Source organism: Peromyscus eremicus, chromosome 8a (assembly GCF_949786415.1).
Source record: "Peromyscus eremicus chromosome 8a, PerEre_H2_v1, whole genome shotgun sequence".
NCBI classification, from domain to species: Eukaryota; Metazoa; Chordata; class Mammalia; order Rodentia; family Cricetidae; genus Peromyscus; species Peromyscus eremicus.
Genome location: NC_081423.1, coordinates 103,393,551 through 103,408,424, shown reverse-complemented (window position 1 = coordinate 103,408,424; position 14,874 = coordinate 103,393,551). Strand labels below are relative to the sequence as shown.

General features: G+C 48.8%; 1 protein-coding gene across 1 annotated transcript; it reads right to left on the bottom strand.

The window, feature by feature from the left end:
* Nucleotides 1-12,068: 12,068 nt before the first annotated feature.
* Nucleotides 12,069-13,693, bottom strand: Uts2r (urotensin 2 receptor). Its single transcript, XM_059269886.1, has one exon. The coding sequence runs from the start codon at nt 13,629-13,631 to the stop codon at nt 12,471-12,473; it is 1,161 nt and encodes a 386-aa protein (XP_059125869.1). The 5' UTR covers nt 13,632-13,693; the 3' UTR covers nt 12,069-12,470.
* Nucleotides 13,694-14,874: the final 1,181 nt, after the last annotated feature.

Genomic DNA, 14,874 nt, shown 5'->3' with positions numbered 1-14,874 from the left:
CTGCGTAGCACCTCCCCCATAGTCATAGCCCTGATATCCTCTGCGGCCTTTAAATATTAGGCAGTACTTACCTGGTGAGGAGGTCTGGCCATCTTATCCCAAGCCAGCCAGACACAGCATGAAAAACAGTACTTGAGTGGGAATAGGTCATGGGTCTTAATGAAGCTCCAGAAGCTTCTGGAAAGGTCACATGGCCAAGAACACTCCTCCACAGCTGGGACCAAAGCTGGGATCAGGTGTCAGCAATGGTCAGGGGTTTGGGACTGGAACAAGGGTGATCCTGCAGGTCCTAGTAGTTAAGGATAGCCATGGGCATTTGAGCAAGCATCACCTGGCAGCCAGTATAAGGTGACACTCTAGACATGGGTTCAGCCTGTGTTATACTACAACCTGACAGGTTTCTTCAGAGCAAGTGCAAAGCCAGTGCAGTTTCCTCCCTCAGACTCACAGCCAAGTCTATGTGAGCCCCTTCTAGACAATGCCAAGGAGGCCCTGTAAATTCTTTTCCTTTAGATCTGTGGTTGTCATTGAAACATTGCCAAAGATATGTCACGTGGAAGCCAGGGAGTAGAGCTCATAAAGGACCTTCATTCACTATTTCTGGGCCAGCATCTTCTTACAGTGTCATGCCTGGACAGACCTAGTAAGAGTTGAGAGTCCTGTGGATGTGACAAGAGCATCCTGTATGACACTACATAGTACTGTCAGCTTCAGCTTCAGCTGTCCCCACAGCCACAAGACTCCCCCCCCCCACTTGTTGCCTGTCCTGGGGGTCTAGATCATGTGAACAGAATGAAAGACACTTTTGCTTGTCACCGAAATGGAGATCGAAGACTGCATGGGTCCCACCTTGCAAATCTCCAGGGAAAGCACTGGGATTCTGGAAAGGAAGCCAGGTCTGGGAGGCAGGGACTTCGGGTTCATGGCTACTACCCTGCCAGCTTAGGTATGGGCAGGTCTAATCCCAAACCCTCACATATATTCTATGAGTCCCATCCATGGTTTCCCATACCCAATGCTTGCAGTGGAACTCTGGAGAGATCTGAAAATCGTCCTGTTACTATCCGGCCTCCACACAGCCTTAATCTAGGTACCATCAACCTCTGTGGAACCTCTTCTAAGCCTCCATGCAATGTCCCACCTCTTAAATGCTCTTAACTCTGAGGCAGGAGGTAAGCAAAGCAACAGCCAGAGTTTATTTATGTTTCATGTGCTCAACTGACACATTACTTTCGAGATAACCTGGGGAAACATCACCGAAAGTTCAAAGCAGCAAGACAAACACATTGGAAATAGTAGGTTGAAATCAAACAAAGGAAACCTGGATACACTTCCCTAGAGGCTCTCTGATAAATTGCAGTCCAGTCCCATCTCAGCAGTCTCTCCTGGGACACCTGACACTGTAAATATCAGGGTTTCATCCATTTCTTGAGTATCTGTTTTCATCCCTGTGAGTCGCCTTGTGCCAGGCCTTCAGCTCTCTCCATGGATCTCTGTCTTTCTGTCTCTGTCTGTCTGTGTCTCTGTCTCTCCCTCTCTCAGATAGTGTCTCATTGTGTAGCTCTGACTGGTTTGGAACTTGGTATGTAAATGAGGCTGACCTCTAGCTTACAAAAGTCTGCCTGTTTCTGCCTCCCAAGTGCTGGAAATAAAGGTGTGCACCACCATGCCTGGCTTTCCATGGGTCTTAACCTGAGCGTCTTTTCTGTGCTTTTATTTCCTTCCTGTTAGCACCAACTGGGAGAGAGCAGTTCTTGCCCGTTAGGAGTTAAGGCACACCCCTTTGTTTTCTCTGGGGCTCTCAGTTGCCCTTCTGTACTGTGATCGCCCTTGGTATCTGCACCCGTATGTGCACACCATGGCACACACATGCAGGGAAGGGTCTGTGGCCTGTGGACTACCCCGTAGAGGAAATTGCCCCAACTCAGCCCCATCTGGCTTTCTATCTTATTAAGCCTTCTTGAGGCCTAGATTAGGCAGAACAAGGGGGTGCTCAGGGCTGTATCCGTATTCTTGAGAAGGCAGGCGGGGGCTCACAGAATTCTCTCTGGCTGTGCCATGTTGGAAGATCACACAATGCCCCCTCCTGTGACCTTTTATAAGAACAGAGCACACCTTTAATCTCAGCACTCAGGAGCCAGAGGCAGGTGGATCTCTATGAGTTCTAGGCCAGCCTGGTCTATAGAACAAGTTCCAGGACAGGCTCCTAAAGCTACACAGAGAAACCCTGTCTCAAAAAACAAACAAACAAAAAGAACAGATAGCGCTAGTTGATGGTCTCTTTAAAAGGCCTGAGAAGGATAAGGGGATGGGTACCCTAGGGTCTCCACACACCTTAGCTTCTTAACTTCATGCATCTTGCCTCAATCTCTTGTCTTTCCCCAGTGTGCCCAGCCCCTTGGCTCAGGCCTGCCTAGCTTTCACCCCCTGCGGCAAAGCACCCTTTTGACCTCAGGGAAGGCTAGAAGTACACAAAGTGTGTGGGGGGGGCAGTCTTGGCTATGCATAGGTCCAGACCAATGAGCCATCCTCATCTTTGTCTTTTAATGAGGCCAATCACAGGCTGGGTTTGGGAGGGATAACCGCCACCTTTCCCCATGCATCATGCCCCTCTCAGAGGCCTTCAGCTCAGACAGTCCTAATACGTGTCTACACTTCAGGCTTTATGTGCATATTGATTCACCCACCAGGCCACAGGCCCAATCCTGTTCAGGGTCCCAGCCCTATGAGGATTCTTGGCATAGACTAGCCAACACTGACTGCCAGTGTACCGGGCACCACCCTGGGCACCCGTGGTGTCTCTGATTCCACATTGATGCATACTTATTGAGTGAGACACAGGATCTGGACTTTCAATCATGCTATGAGTTGCCAGAAGCTGTGAAAGGCTCACTATGTCCCTGCTGGCTAGCTAAAGTAGCTGCGTTCCAGGCTCATGGCCACTGGGCAGATGGAAGCACCACCAGCACAGCCTCTGGGCAGTGTCTTTTATAAATCCTGCAAGAAACCATTGGCACTTAGCATCTGACTGCATACCCTCTCCCTTGTTCTCTGTCTGCAAAGCCTGGGTGCCCCTTATACCCCTAGTTCCTTATCTAAGAGGACTTAATAGAAAAATGACCAAGCGTCAGGACAGCTGAGGTCACTGTAATACCTGAAAGACAGATGGCCAGCCAATCTGTGTAGTCTGAGAGCACTGCAGGTGGAAAGAGCTGGGTAGGGGAGGAAGGGACGTCTCCAGAAGGTGACGCCTGGGCTGAACAGAGATCATGTGTTGGTAGGGAAGGGTGGGCAGAGAGGTGTGATGTGCTAGATAGAGTCCTGGCTGCTTTCCTGCACTTCCTTACCATTGACCCCACCCTGCCTCAGCATCTGTGGTTCCAGGAAGACAAAGCTGCAGTATACCACTGCTCAGCCATAGGCCACTGCTAGCCTGTGCATCTGCCTCTGACAGATTAGGGGACAGGGACAGGGATCGGGATCCTTTGGAGACAGGTCAGTCCTGAGGGATTTGGCCTTCCTGACTCCACATGGGACAGGCTTCTCACTGGCCTAGAAATGGCCTCAGTCTGGAGGTGCCTAACATTGGCTCCAGCAACCTGGCTTCCGTCCATCCGTCATCTGTCTGGAATTTGAATGGAAAAACTTGCATATGGTGAGGAGAGGTGCCAGGACAGGCTTGACTAGCTCCCCAGAACCTTCCCAAGGGTATTTGAGAGCCTAGCTCTTAGCTACCCCTCCCCTGATGGCTCTTCTGGTGGCCTGGCAAGAGCAACAACACCACTCCCTCCTGCTGGGTGCAAGTTCTGGGCAGGAAGAGGTTAGGCCTTCACAAACCAGTGACAGTCATTTGCTCCTGCTGTCCTTGTAGGTAAGGGCTTTCTCATGTTTCAGCACTGGCAGTATCATCCCCATAGTCCAGGTGGGGGCCCCTGTGGTTCCCTTTAATTGAGATAATATCCACTCTGCTTGTAGGTGATACTTACCAAAGGACTTCATTCCTGGAAAGATTATGAATGCAGGAAACCTTGATGTGTGTCCTTTTCCGTTGATGAATGACTTACATGGGTGTAGGCATGCTCTGAGCCATGGTGTCATCATGTCCACCTCCACTGGTGTACCCCATGCAATCAGCTGGGCACCTCCTACCTTTTCCAGTTTGGAGCTGTAAAAACATCTAGCCTGGGAGACGTGGCATTAACCCTGAGCTGAGGCAAGGTGCTCTGAAGCCAAATCCAAGCAATAATAGAGCTGCTTGAAGACAGATCAGCCTGCTGGCTGGAGAATGGGATCATGCCTGGTAAACTGTTTATCTACCAAGTTTGCTAGCTGAGGAACTTTCTTCCTTCATTCACTCAGTCCATTCATCTACTAGATGCAAGGCCTCCACTGTCTTGCTTGTGGGGTGCACAGCTTGTCAGGATACCATCACTGTTGCCTGGTTTTGCTCTGGACTGAGAGAGCTGAGTAAAGGTTTGGATAAGGACAGATATGTCTTATCCCTGTGGCCCTCTCATGAGCCACAGGGGCACTCAGTCTAGCCAGGCCATCTGGCTGCTGGGCTTGCTGAGGTCTTCCCATATTTGGCAAAGTCTTCTGCTCCTGGCACTCTCAACACTTAACTTTGCTTTTTACAAAACAACTCCAGTTTAGCCAGTGTCTTTCAGTGGAGCACGCACCAGCATTCTATGAGAAGAACTTTCTTCTCAAACACACTGGAAATACCTTGGATCAGTGGTGAAGGCCAAGAACAGGAAAGCTTTAGCCTCTCCATGAGTGGTCATGGCCCAACCACTAGAACAGTGACTTGGCTTTTACTCTAGACAAGCAGTGGCCATGTGGCTGCACCACTGTTGGTTTCAAGTATCATGGTGCACCTGACAATCTGTTGATATCTGTACTGTATAAATCCACTTGTCTACCTGTAGATTGTGGTTCATCCATCATCAGATTCCTTAAAGCCACAGAAAGTGAGCTATGCCCACTGTACAGCATACCAATAGGATGCAGACACACAAGGTCACAGATGTGAGATCCTACCATAAAGTTCTAGAATAGTTGTTCTCAACCTGTGGGTCACAACCCCTTTGGGGTTATATGTCAGATTTTTATATTATGGTTCATAACAGTATCAAAATTACAGTTATGAAGTAGCAATGAAATAATTTTATGGCTGGGGGTCACCACAACATGAGTGTAACTAGATGGTTTCCTATGTTCCACCCAGTCTGCAGCTGCTCAGACCCAAGTAAACACACAGAAGCTTATATTAGTTAAAACTGCTTGTCCATTAGCTCAGGCTTTCCACTGACTAGCTCTTACATTTAAACTCAGCCCATTTCTGTTAATCTATATGTTGCCATGTGTTCCAGGGCCTTACCTGTGTGTCATTACATGCTGCTCCCTGGACGGCAGGCTGGCATCTCCTGACTCAGCCTTCCTCTTCCCAGAATTCTCTATGTCTGTTTATCCCACCTACACTTCCTGCCTGGCTACTGGCCAATCAGCTTTTTACTTATCAACCAGAGCAGCACATTCACAGCATACAGAACACCCCACAGCACATGAGGAACTGTATTAAAAGGTCATAGCATTAGGAAGTTTGAGAACCACTGATTTAGCAAAACCTGAGAGCAGCAGGAACAATCTCTGGGAGAGTGGGGTTGGCCAGGCCTTTGGGACAAGGTAGCTGGAGATGCTTGTAGGACATGTTCAGGTCCTGTCTTGTGGACATTATCAGCATGACCAGGTTAGAATCAGGTGCTTATTGTGGGCAGAAAAGCCTCTTGTTGAAATTTTCTGATTGGGGTAGACAGGTTTCTATAGCTGCTTGGTGTGTAGGGACCTCCATTTTCCTCACCCACATCCGCTTGCTCTGTGTACACCTCACAGAGTAGAGCCATTGACCGTGAGATTCACAAAGCAAAGGAGCCCAGGACCCAGTGCATAGGGCCAGAAGGGGGCTGGACCAGACCTAAATAATGGGGTGGACACTGGAGAAAAGAAAAGTTTAGCAAAGTGGGGCTTTCAAAGGCAGGGGACCTCTGGTGGTTGGGCAACATGAGCCTGGACCCTAGTTCTGACTTCTTCAGTTCCCAGGCTCTTGCACTTACTCCATTTCCTTCTCCCTATGGCATAGCTGATGATGGCCCAGTGTGCAGGGGTGTTAATCTAGGGAACCTGGGAAGCACGGGACCCTTGTTAGTCTGGAAATGCTCTGGTCCAGCTAAGCTTGGAGTAATAGTGGAGGTCTCTGACACTGCTATACTTAAATAACATTCCCAAATTTAAAGCTTCAAGTATCCTCTGGGAGAAATTTCAGAAAGTATAAGACTAAAAAACTAAAGTTTTCCTACCATCAGCTAACATTGTTGATATTGAAGGCACTTCTGTGAAGCTTGTGTGTATATATTTACATACCATGCAATCCTACACACAGGCATACTTGTCCACATACAACCACACACCAGACTCCTGTGCACACAATCACAAATGCATTTCTGTTTGTTTTAAATGAAACTTGCCATTGTGCTATACAATTTTATGTTCTGGTCTCTCTCCATGACCACCATGCCTCAGGTTCATCCCTTTCTGACTCCACAGAACATGCTTTGGTTTTTTTTTTTGTTTGTTTGTTTGTTTGTTTTGTTTTTTGAGACAGGGTTTCTCTTTGTAGCTTTGCGCCTTTCCTGGAACTCACTTGGTAGCCCAGGCTGGCCTCGAACTCACAGAGATCCGCCTGGCTCTGCCTCCCGAGTGCTGGGATTAAAGGCGTGCGCCACCACCGCCCGGCTTTTTTTTTGTTTTGTTTTGTTTTGTTTTGTTTTTTAGAACATTCTTTGAAGATGCCATGCTATGACCTAGTTAACAGCTGTGAGACATTCCATGACAGTGCTGAAATCAAATCCTTGCTGCATAAATCCTTATAGACATCTGATATTTGGATTTCAGGATAAAATCCCCATCTCTCAGGCAAGAGTCATAAACATTGGTGTGGCTCTATTTATTTATTTGAATTCTAAAATAGACTATGTTTTATTTATTCTTTGACAGTCTCATACATGTAAACAATGTATCTTGATCATATCCATTTTGTATATATATATAATTTTGTGGTGCTGGGCATGGAACCCAATCCCTCATACCTCTTGGGCAAATGTTCTATCAACCAGTCCCACAGGGCTCTTGATGAGAAAGGTCAATTTTTTGGGTTTTGTTTTGTTTTTGTTTTTTTAAACCACAGACTCCCTATTTTGGCTTGTAGAATTTTTTTTTTTCATCAGATTCTGAATGGCCTATATAGCCAGAGTTTTCCCCTCTTCTGGAGAGCTCTGGGTTCTGGGTCAGACTTCCTTCCTTCCTTCCTTCCTTCCTTCCTTCCTTCCTTCCTTCCTTTATTTTTTTTTTTTTTTTTTTTTAAGATTTATTTATTTATTATGTACACAGTGTTCTGCCTGCATGTATGCTTGCAGGCCAGAAGAGGGCACCAGATCTCATTACAGATGGTTGTGAGCCACCATGTGGTTGCTGGGAATTGAACTCAGGACCTTTGGAAGAACAAGCAGTGCTCTTAACCTCTGAGCCATCTCTCCAGCCCCTTCCTTTATTTTTTAATTAGGGTCTCACTATATAGCCCTGGCTGCCTGGAATTTGCTGTGTAGACCAGGCTGGCCTTGACCTGCCTCTGCCTCCTGAGTGCTAGGATTAAAGGTGTGCACCACCACCGTCCACTGGGTCAGACTTGCAATCATCTTTCTTTTCCTCATTTTAGAAATATGGGCACTCATTTTTCTCCTTCATTCTTTCATGATTTTATATTTCACATTGTCTTAATTAGGGTTTCTATTGCTGTGAAGAGACACTATGGCCACTGCAACTCTCATAAAGGAAAACATTTAATTGGGGCTGGCTTACAGTTTCAGAGGTTTAGTCCATTATCATCATGGTGGAACATGGCAGTGTGCAGGCAGACATGATGCTGGAGAAGGAGCTGAGAGTTCCACATCTTGATACACAAGCATCAGAAAGAGACTGTGTCCCACACTGGGTATAGCTTGAGCATAGGAGACCTTAAAGCCTGTCCTGCCCCTCCCCCACAGTGACACACTTCCTCCAACAAGGCTACACCTTTTAATAGCACCACTCCCTATGAGCCTGTGGGGCCATTTTCTTTCAAACCACCACACGAAAATGTTTAAAATGCCACCTGAGTTTTGCTTTCCTGAGGGACACAGTCACCTGCCTGGTAGAGTGTCTCATCCACTTAAGGCAAATCTCTTGTCTCCAGGGTCAGCCTGGTTCAGATCTGAGCCATTTCTGAGCCAGGTTACCTCACTGGAAGATTATAGTATTGGGGTGTTTAGCACCTTGGAGGAAAGTGGCACAAAGACCTTGGAGCCTCTGCTCTCCTGGCTGTTGTCTACACTGTGTCCAGATCAGAAGCAGGTGCTTCTGACTCTGCCCAAATCCCATGACCTCAACAGGCATCCACAGCCAGGCTGAACTGTGATGAGTGGCCTCGACCTCCTGCCCAGGCAACACTGTCCAGCAGCTCCTACCCAGGTCTAATGTAGGATAAAGCAAGAGCCCCAGGCAGAGTGGGTGGACTTCACACCCTAAGGGCATGTGAGTCTGGAACCCTGTCCTGGAACATAGGTGTCCCAAGAAGCCAACTCATCCTGGGACAGTCAGAGGCCCGGGGCAGCAGTCAAAGGCCAGCTCCACCTTCCCCCAACACTCTGACACAAAGCACAGGGTGCATCACACGGGTATTTCAGCTTGTTTTCTTCTTTGCTAGAGTTTGAGTGTTGGGTGGATGACATTTAAAAGCTAAAGAACTTGATCTATCATCCTATGCCCCTCAGCCTCAGTGGGCTCATCCATCACACAGGTCAAGTTTCCCCTCCCCAGCCACTGGCTATCACTGCCCAGGAGGCTATGCCTGGACTCGGATGGGGACCCCATCAGCTCATTAACAGCGAGATCAAGCCTAGGAGCATGGCCACTCCACCTCTGTCTCCTTCCCACTTCTCGTGACCCCTTCCCCTCCCTCCTATCATTGAATCCTCCCCTTCTCTCCTGGCTGGCCAGAGCAGCACAGGGCTCTCTCCATCATAACTTTCCCTGAATTTATTCTAAGCTCCAGACCTAACTGTCTTGTCCTTGCCCAGGCTTGGGTCCTCAGGCCACCTTTTCCTGTCTTTTCTGTTTTGACAGCTTGGGGGCTACTCTAGAAAGGCTCATGTCCTAGGGAGCCCCTGGGTACCAATCAGCAGGACTGCTGCTCACCCCAGGTTCAGACACCCTGCCGGTACTTTCTATTTGGAACAGGAAGCTAAAAGTTCTCTGAGGACCTGAGAAGTGAAGAGGGAAAATTACCATGTTAGCTGGCAATCATGGGTCCAGGAGGACATTGTCCCCAAAACATGGTGGGTGAGCAGGGCCCAGGTCAGTGATGGGCAAGCTGGCAGGACAGTGAAGTCCCACATGCTTCAACAGGAGTTCGCTAGCAGGGCTTTCAGTTTGTGCTGGGTATGACAGGAAGGTCTCAGTGGAGGGCAGCTCCAGCTCCCAGCTAGACGCGAGGGCAGGCAGGCCATAGATGGGCCTGCTACTGAAGCTATGGGCCAAAGAAGGACAGAGCCAAGGTGACTCTGTGATGGTAGCTATGCCCAACCCCACTACCCAGAGAGGTAGAGAGACTTGGAAGCTATGCTTGGTATCACTCATATTGGAAGCTGACATGTTACCTCCATTATTAGTTGGTCACAGGCAGAATCTCTAGAGGATGGCAGAGTGTGCTGTGTGTGTTTAGTATGTGTTTGTATATGTTGTGGGTTTTGTGTATATTATATGTTATGTCTGTGGTATGTACATATATGTATATGGTAAGTTTGATGGGTGTTGTACATGATATGGTATGTGTATTAGGGGTGAATGTATGAGGTAAATGTTTTATGCATTTGTTGTGTGTGATGTGGAATGTGTGGTGGGATACATGTTTGGGTGTGTACTTGGTGCATTTGTTATATGTAGTGTGTTTGGTGTGTGTGTGTGCACATGTATACATGCATTATTATTGTTCTGCACCAACCTCTGTCAGTGCTGGTCCAAAGAGACTCTGAGGCCAGATCTAGCTGGTGCCAAGACTCTAGGATAGTGACTGTCACAGAGATGCTGGTTATTCATCCAAGTTTTTCCAGGACAGTGGTTCTTATTACAAGTGGCCTTTTGGAAGCTCTGGCTTTAGGACTTTGTTCCTGTCAGGCTGGTAGGGATATCTGGGATATATTAGGTCCCTCTGGGTAAAGACACGTGTTCCCACAGACCTCACTAGGTTACCTCCCTGATGTTGGCTCTAGGGATGAGCTACACTCCACATCACTCAGGCTTTTCCAGTTCATGGCCACCCCATCCTGTACTCTAGAACAGCCTCTGAGGGGAGGAGGGATATGGTTCTCTCTAGGGATGGTACCCACCCCTTCAGTTGTGTGCTGACTCTGGATCACAGTGCCCTAAGTGGGCATATAGTGTTGCAGAAACTCCCTTCTCTGGGTCATCTGAGCTCTGGAGCATGAGGAAGCCTCCCAGAGAAGTGGGCCTGGAATGAGGGCCACCCTTGCCCAGGACTGAGCCCACAACAGGAGTGAGTGTCAAGTAAGGTGGTACAAACTTGGACCCAGCCCTGAGTTCTTAGAGACAAGACCAGGAATTGGACTTTGTCAAGAAAGAAGGGGCTTTCTAATGCCAAAGCCCAGCATCAAAGAGACAGCGGGGTTTGGGGCAAAGGAACAGGGCAGCCCAGGGGCAGGGGTTCCAGCCTGGGTTAGGATGCTCTGTCCCACCACCCACATACTCCTCAAGTGAGTTCACTAGCCAGTTGCTGGTTTTGTTTTGCAGAAGTGGTGGTGAAACCTAGGGCCTCTCACATGCTAAGCACGTGTTCTGACACTGAGCTATATTCCCAGCCCTTTTAAAATTTTAATTTAGAGTTAGGCATGGTGGCACATGCCTTTAATCCCAGGTGGATCTTTGTGAGTTCAAGGCCAGTCTTGTCTACATAGTGAGTCTGAGGCCAACCAGGGCTTCATAGTGAGACACTATCTCAAAAAAAAAAGTTTTTTTATTTTTTTAATTTAGAGACAAAGTCTTTGATATTTAGCACAGACTTCGTGTGTTCATGTATGTGCCCATGTCTCTTTGTTTTTTTTTATTTGTTTGTTTGTTTGGTTTTTTTCGAGACAGAGTTTCTCTGTGGAGCCTGTCCTGGAACTAGCTCTGTAGACCAGGCTGGCCTTGAACTCACTGAGATCCTCCTGTCTCTGCCTCCTGAGTGCTGGGATTAAAGGCGTGTGCCACCAATACCTGGCTCCTCTTATTTTGCTTTTTAATAGCAAAATAAATCTACTATCTTAGCCATAGAGAAGCACAAAGTACTGTGGCCAGCCACAGTATCTACTTCTGGAGCACTGTATCACTCCAGAGACCTGAACTTCATATCCTGCCACAGCAAGAGTACTAACCAGACCAAGGTGCTGTCCCAGCCTCTGATGTTCACCCTAAAGGGGGAGGACAGATGTTGTCTGGCCATGTAGGAGGAATGGTCAGCCAAGGCAAGGATGTCCTGAGGATGGTACTTGGGACAGAGAAACAGTTTGTCCAGGAACAGTGAAGCCAAGGCCTCGTTGCTGTCATGATGAGCCACGTGTGGGTTTTGACTGCCTCATCTAAGAACTACAGCCTGCAGGGCCTCTTTTTTACACGTGAGCTCCACTGCTAGCTTGGCAGCTTCTCCTCCCAGTCTGCCCATCCCACCCCAGCTTCTCATACCTCTCAGTTATCTGCCCTCCTTCCCACCCTAAATAAATGGGAGGGCTCCCATATAGGGACATCCACCGGCAAAGGCTTGGAAAGCAGACATGCCCTCACCGAACACTCAGGTGCCTCATGAGTCCAGGACCACCCCCTCCGGCCTTCCATCCCCAGCACCGAGGCAGGGCAGACTACAGAGCACAGGGTTTATTGTTCTGTGTGCATATGGAAACAAGAAGCTACCATGGGTTGGGGTTAGGAGAGGGAGAGGGTAGAAATTGGCTACAGACCCCTTACCCACAAGTGGGGGCGGGTCCTCAAGGCTGGAAGAGCTTACATCTCCAGATCAGGTTCCCAGCCCAGCACAGCTGCTCTGAGTAAGTAGGCTTTAGATGACTCAATTCTCTGGGGTCTTCAGAAGAGGGTCTGGGCCACAGCTTCTGAAGATCCGGAGAGAGAGGTTCAGAGGAGTGTTGGCATTGCAAGAAAGGTGCTGATGGAGTTGAAGTGAGCAGCAGTGAAGAAGAACAGGGAACTTTCCAGAAGAGAGTTGAGGAAGACAGACAAGATGGTTAGGTTTGAATAGGGGATTCCGGGAATGGGCTCCTGAGTGGCCTGGCTTTGGGTCCTTTCCTACCCCCAGGCTCAAACAGGGACTCTCAGACAAAGGCCCCACTAGGGGGAACTGGGGACAGCATGAGGGTCTCTGTGGTCTGCTGGCTGCTGGAGGACAGCGAGCGGCCTGAGTTCTGCTGGAGGTGGACTCGGCTGGGCAGGAAGCTGCCTGTACTCCCTGGGCCACGACAGCTACTACCCAGTGACCGCTGGCGGCCACGAAGGTACTCACGATAGTTCTTGGTGAGCAGTGTATAGAGGAAGGGATTGATGCAGCTGTTGCCATAAGTGAGGCAAGTGGTCAGGTAGTTGACAATGCGTGCAGTCTGGGGTGCCAGTAGCATGGCCTCGTGGTACTGGGCCAGCAGCTGCCACAGCCAGAAGGGTAGGAAGCAGGCCCAGAAGAGAAGGACAATGCCAAAGATGAGGTAGAGCACTCTGGGGTTGGGCAGCCGGCGCGTCTGCTTGAAAGAGGCTTGCTGAGATAGCCAGTAGGCCCTGGCCAGGCGAACGTAGAGCAGCCCAATGACCAGGCCAGGCCCCACAATACTGGTCCCAAAGAGCAGTGTCAGGTAAATACGGTGGGCATGAGGGCTCCAGGCCGGCAGGCAGAGGCTCTTGGGGCCCCTATGCACCAGTCGGATGGCAAGCATCATGGGTAAGGTCAGCAGCAGTGCCAGCAACCAGGTGCCCAGTGCCAGCAGCTTACGGTAACCCTTGGAGCGCTGTACCGTGTCCAGAGGCCTCAGGATTGCTGCATAGCGCTCGCTGCTCATTATGGTCAGAGTGAAGATGCTGGCATGCATGGTCAGAAAGTCCAGGCTAAAGAGAACGCGGCAGCCCACATCTCCAAAGTGCCAGTCCTTAGTGACATAGGTGGCCACAATGAAGGGAATGCTCAACAGGTACAGCAGGTCAGCCAGTGCCAGGTTGACCACATAGACATACATGGAAGCTGAGGCATGCAGGAATCGGCACATGACTACCAGAGTGTATACATTTCCCACCATGCCCACCACACCCATGGTTGAGAGCACTGCCCCAATGGCACCTGTGGCCACCAGGTCTTGCAAGGAGCTGTGATCTGTTAGGCCAGTCCAGGAACTGTTGAGGGACATATTGGGGCCACCAGGCAACTCAGACACAGTGTCTCCTGACATGGCCAGCATGGGAAAGCTGGTTGTAGACTCCAGGCTCAGCGCCATCTCTGTCCTCACACTGGGCTTCTGGTGGGGGTCCTACTGCCCATTGAGGAGGGCCTGTAGGAAACTTGTCCTGTGGGAGAAGATTAGTGTCAAAGGTGCAAGACAGCCACCTACTTCCATGCCCTAGCAGCCTCTAGGATGGACAGTCACTGTCCCTCTGTGAAGAGACAAGGGCTCACCAAGTCCTGTCCCCTGTTGGAACCCTAAAAAAAAAAAAAAACCTTTTGTGTCATCTCCCCAGCTACACAGAGGGACCATAGGGCCACTGGGACCCACTGCCCACCCTCCAGGATACTCCCCAGCAGGAACCCAGTCCCACTCCAATGCAAATGTAAGGCCTTTGCTTTTCTGAAAAGCTGGTCACAGCATGGCAGAGGTCAGCACTGGGCAGAGATGAGAGTCCTAAGATCTAGCTCTGCAACCTAAGAGTCTCGTTTCCCGATTATGTCACTTGTATACTTTAAAAAGGTGATTACTTCCAGTCACAAAGTAATATCAACTGAGCTTAAAAGTTCCAATAGAAAAATAGGTAAATTTTTCATTTATCATACCAAAGAAATGAGCCTGGATCCTTGCCTTACATTACATACATAGTGATGGAGGGCAGCCAAAAAAGCCTTTGGAAGAAATCATTATGAGCCACGGCAGGAAAATACTTCTTTTTTCTAAAAAATTGTTTAACTTACATTCTTATTTGGTGTGCATGTGTGAGTGCGTGTGTACATATGGGAATGCTACAGTGTTCATGTGGAGGTTAGGACACTTTTGGGATTGATCTTTTTCCTTTTTTTTCTGTGTAGATCTCCAGGCTCTAAAGTCGTCAGTCTTGGAGGCAAGCACTCCTACCCACTGAACTATCTCTCCACCTTCCAGAAAATTATTATTATTTAAAAAAAACAAAGGCTCGGTATGCAGCCATGGCTGGCCTGGAACTCTCTATGTAGATCAGAATGGCCTTGAACTCACAGAGATCCACCTGCTTCTGCCTCCTGAGTGTGCCACTATGCCCGACATTTTTATTTTTTAAAGAACAGCCCTCTCAGCGCTCTCTCTCTCTCTCTCTCTCTCTCTCTCTCTCTCTCTCTCTCTCTCTCAGGTTTGTTTTATATGTACGAGTGTTTTGACTTCACAAATGTATGTGTACCAGGTACACATCAGGGTATCTTCAGGAGCCAGAAGAGCGTATCAGATACCTTGAAACTGGAGTTGCAGATGGTTGTGAACCACACTCAGGTCCTCTGCA

What these genes read in the sequence shown, in the direction of transcription:
- Uts2r (XM_059269886.1), bottom strand. Translation starts at nt 13,631, where the DNA reads ATGGCGCTGAGCCTGGAGTCTACAACCAGCTTTCCCATGCTGGCCATG.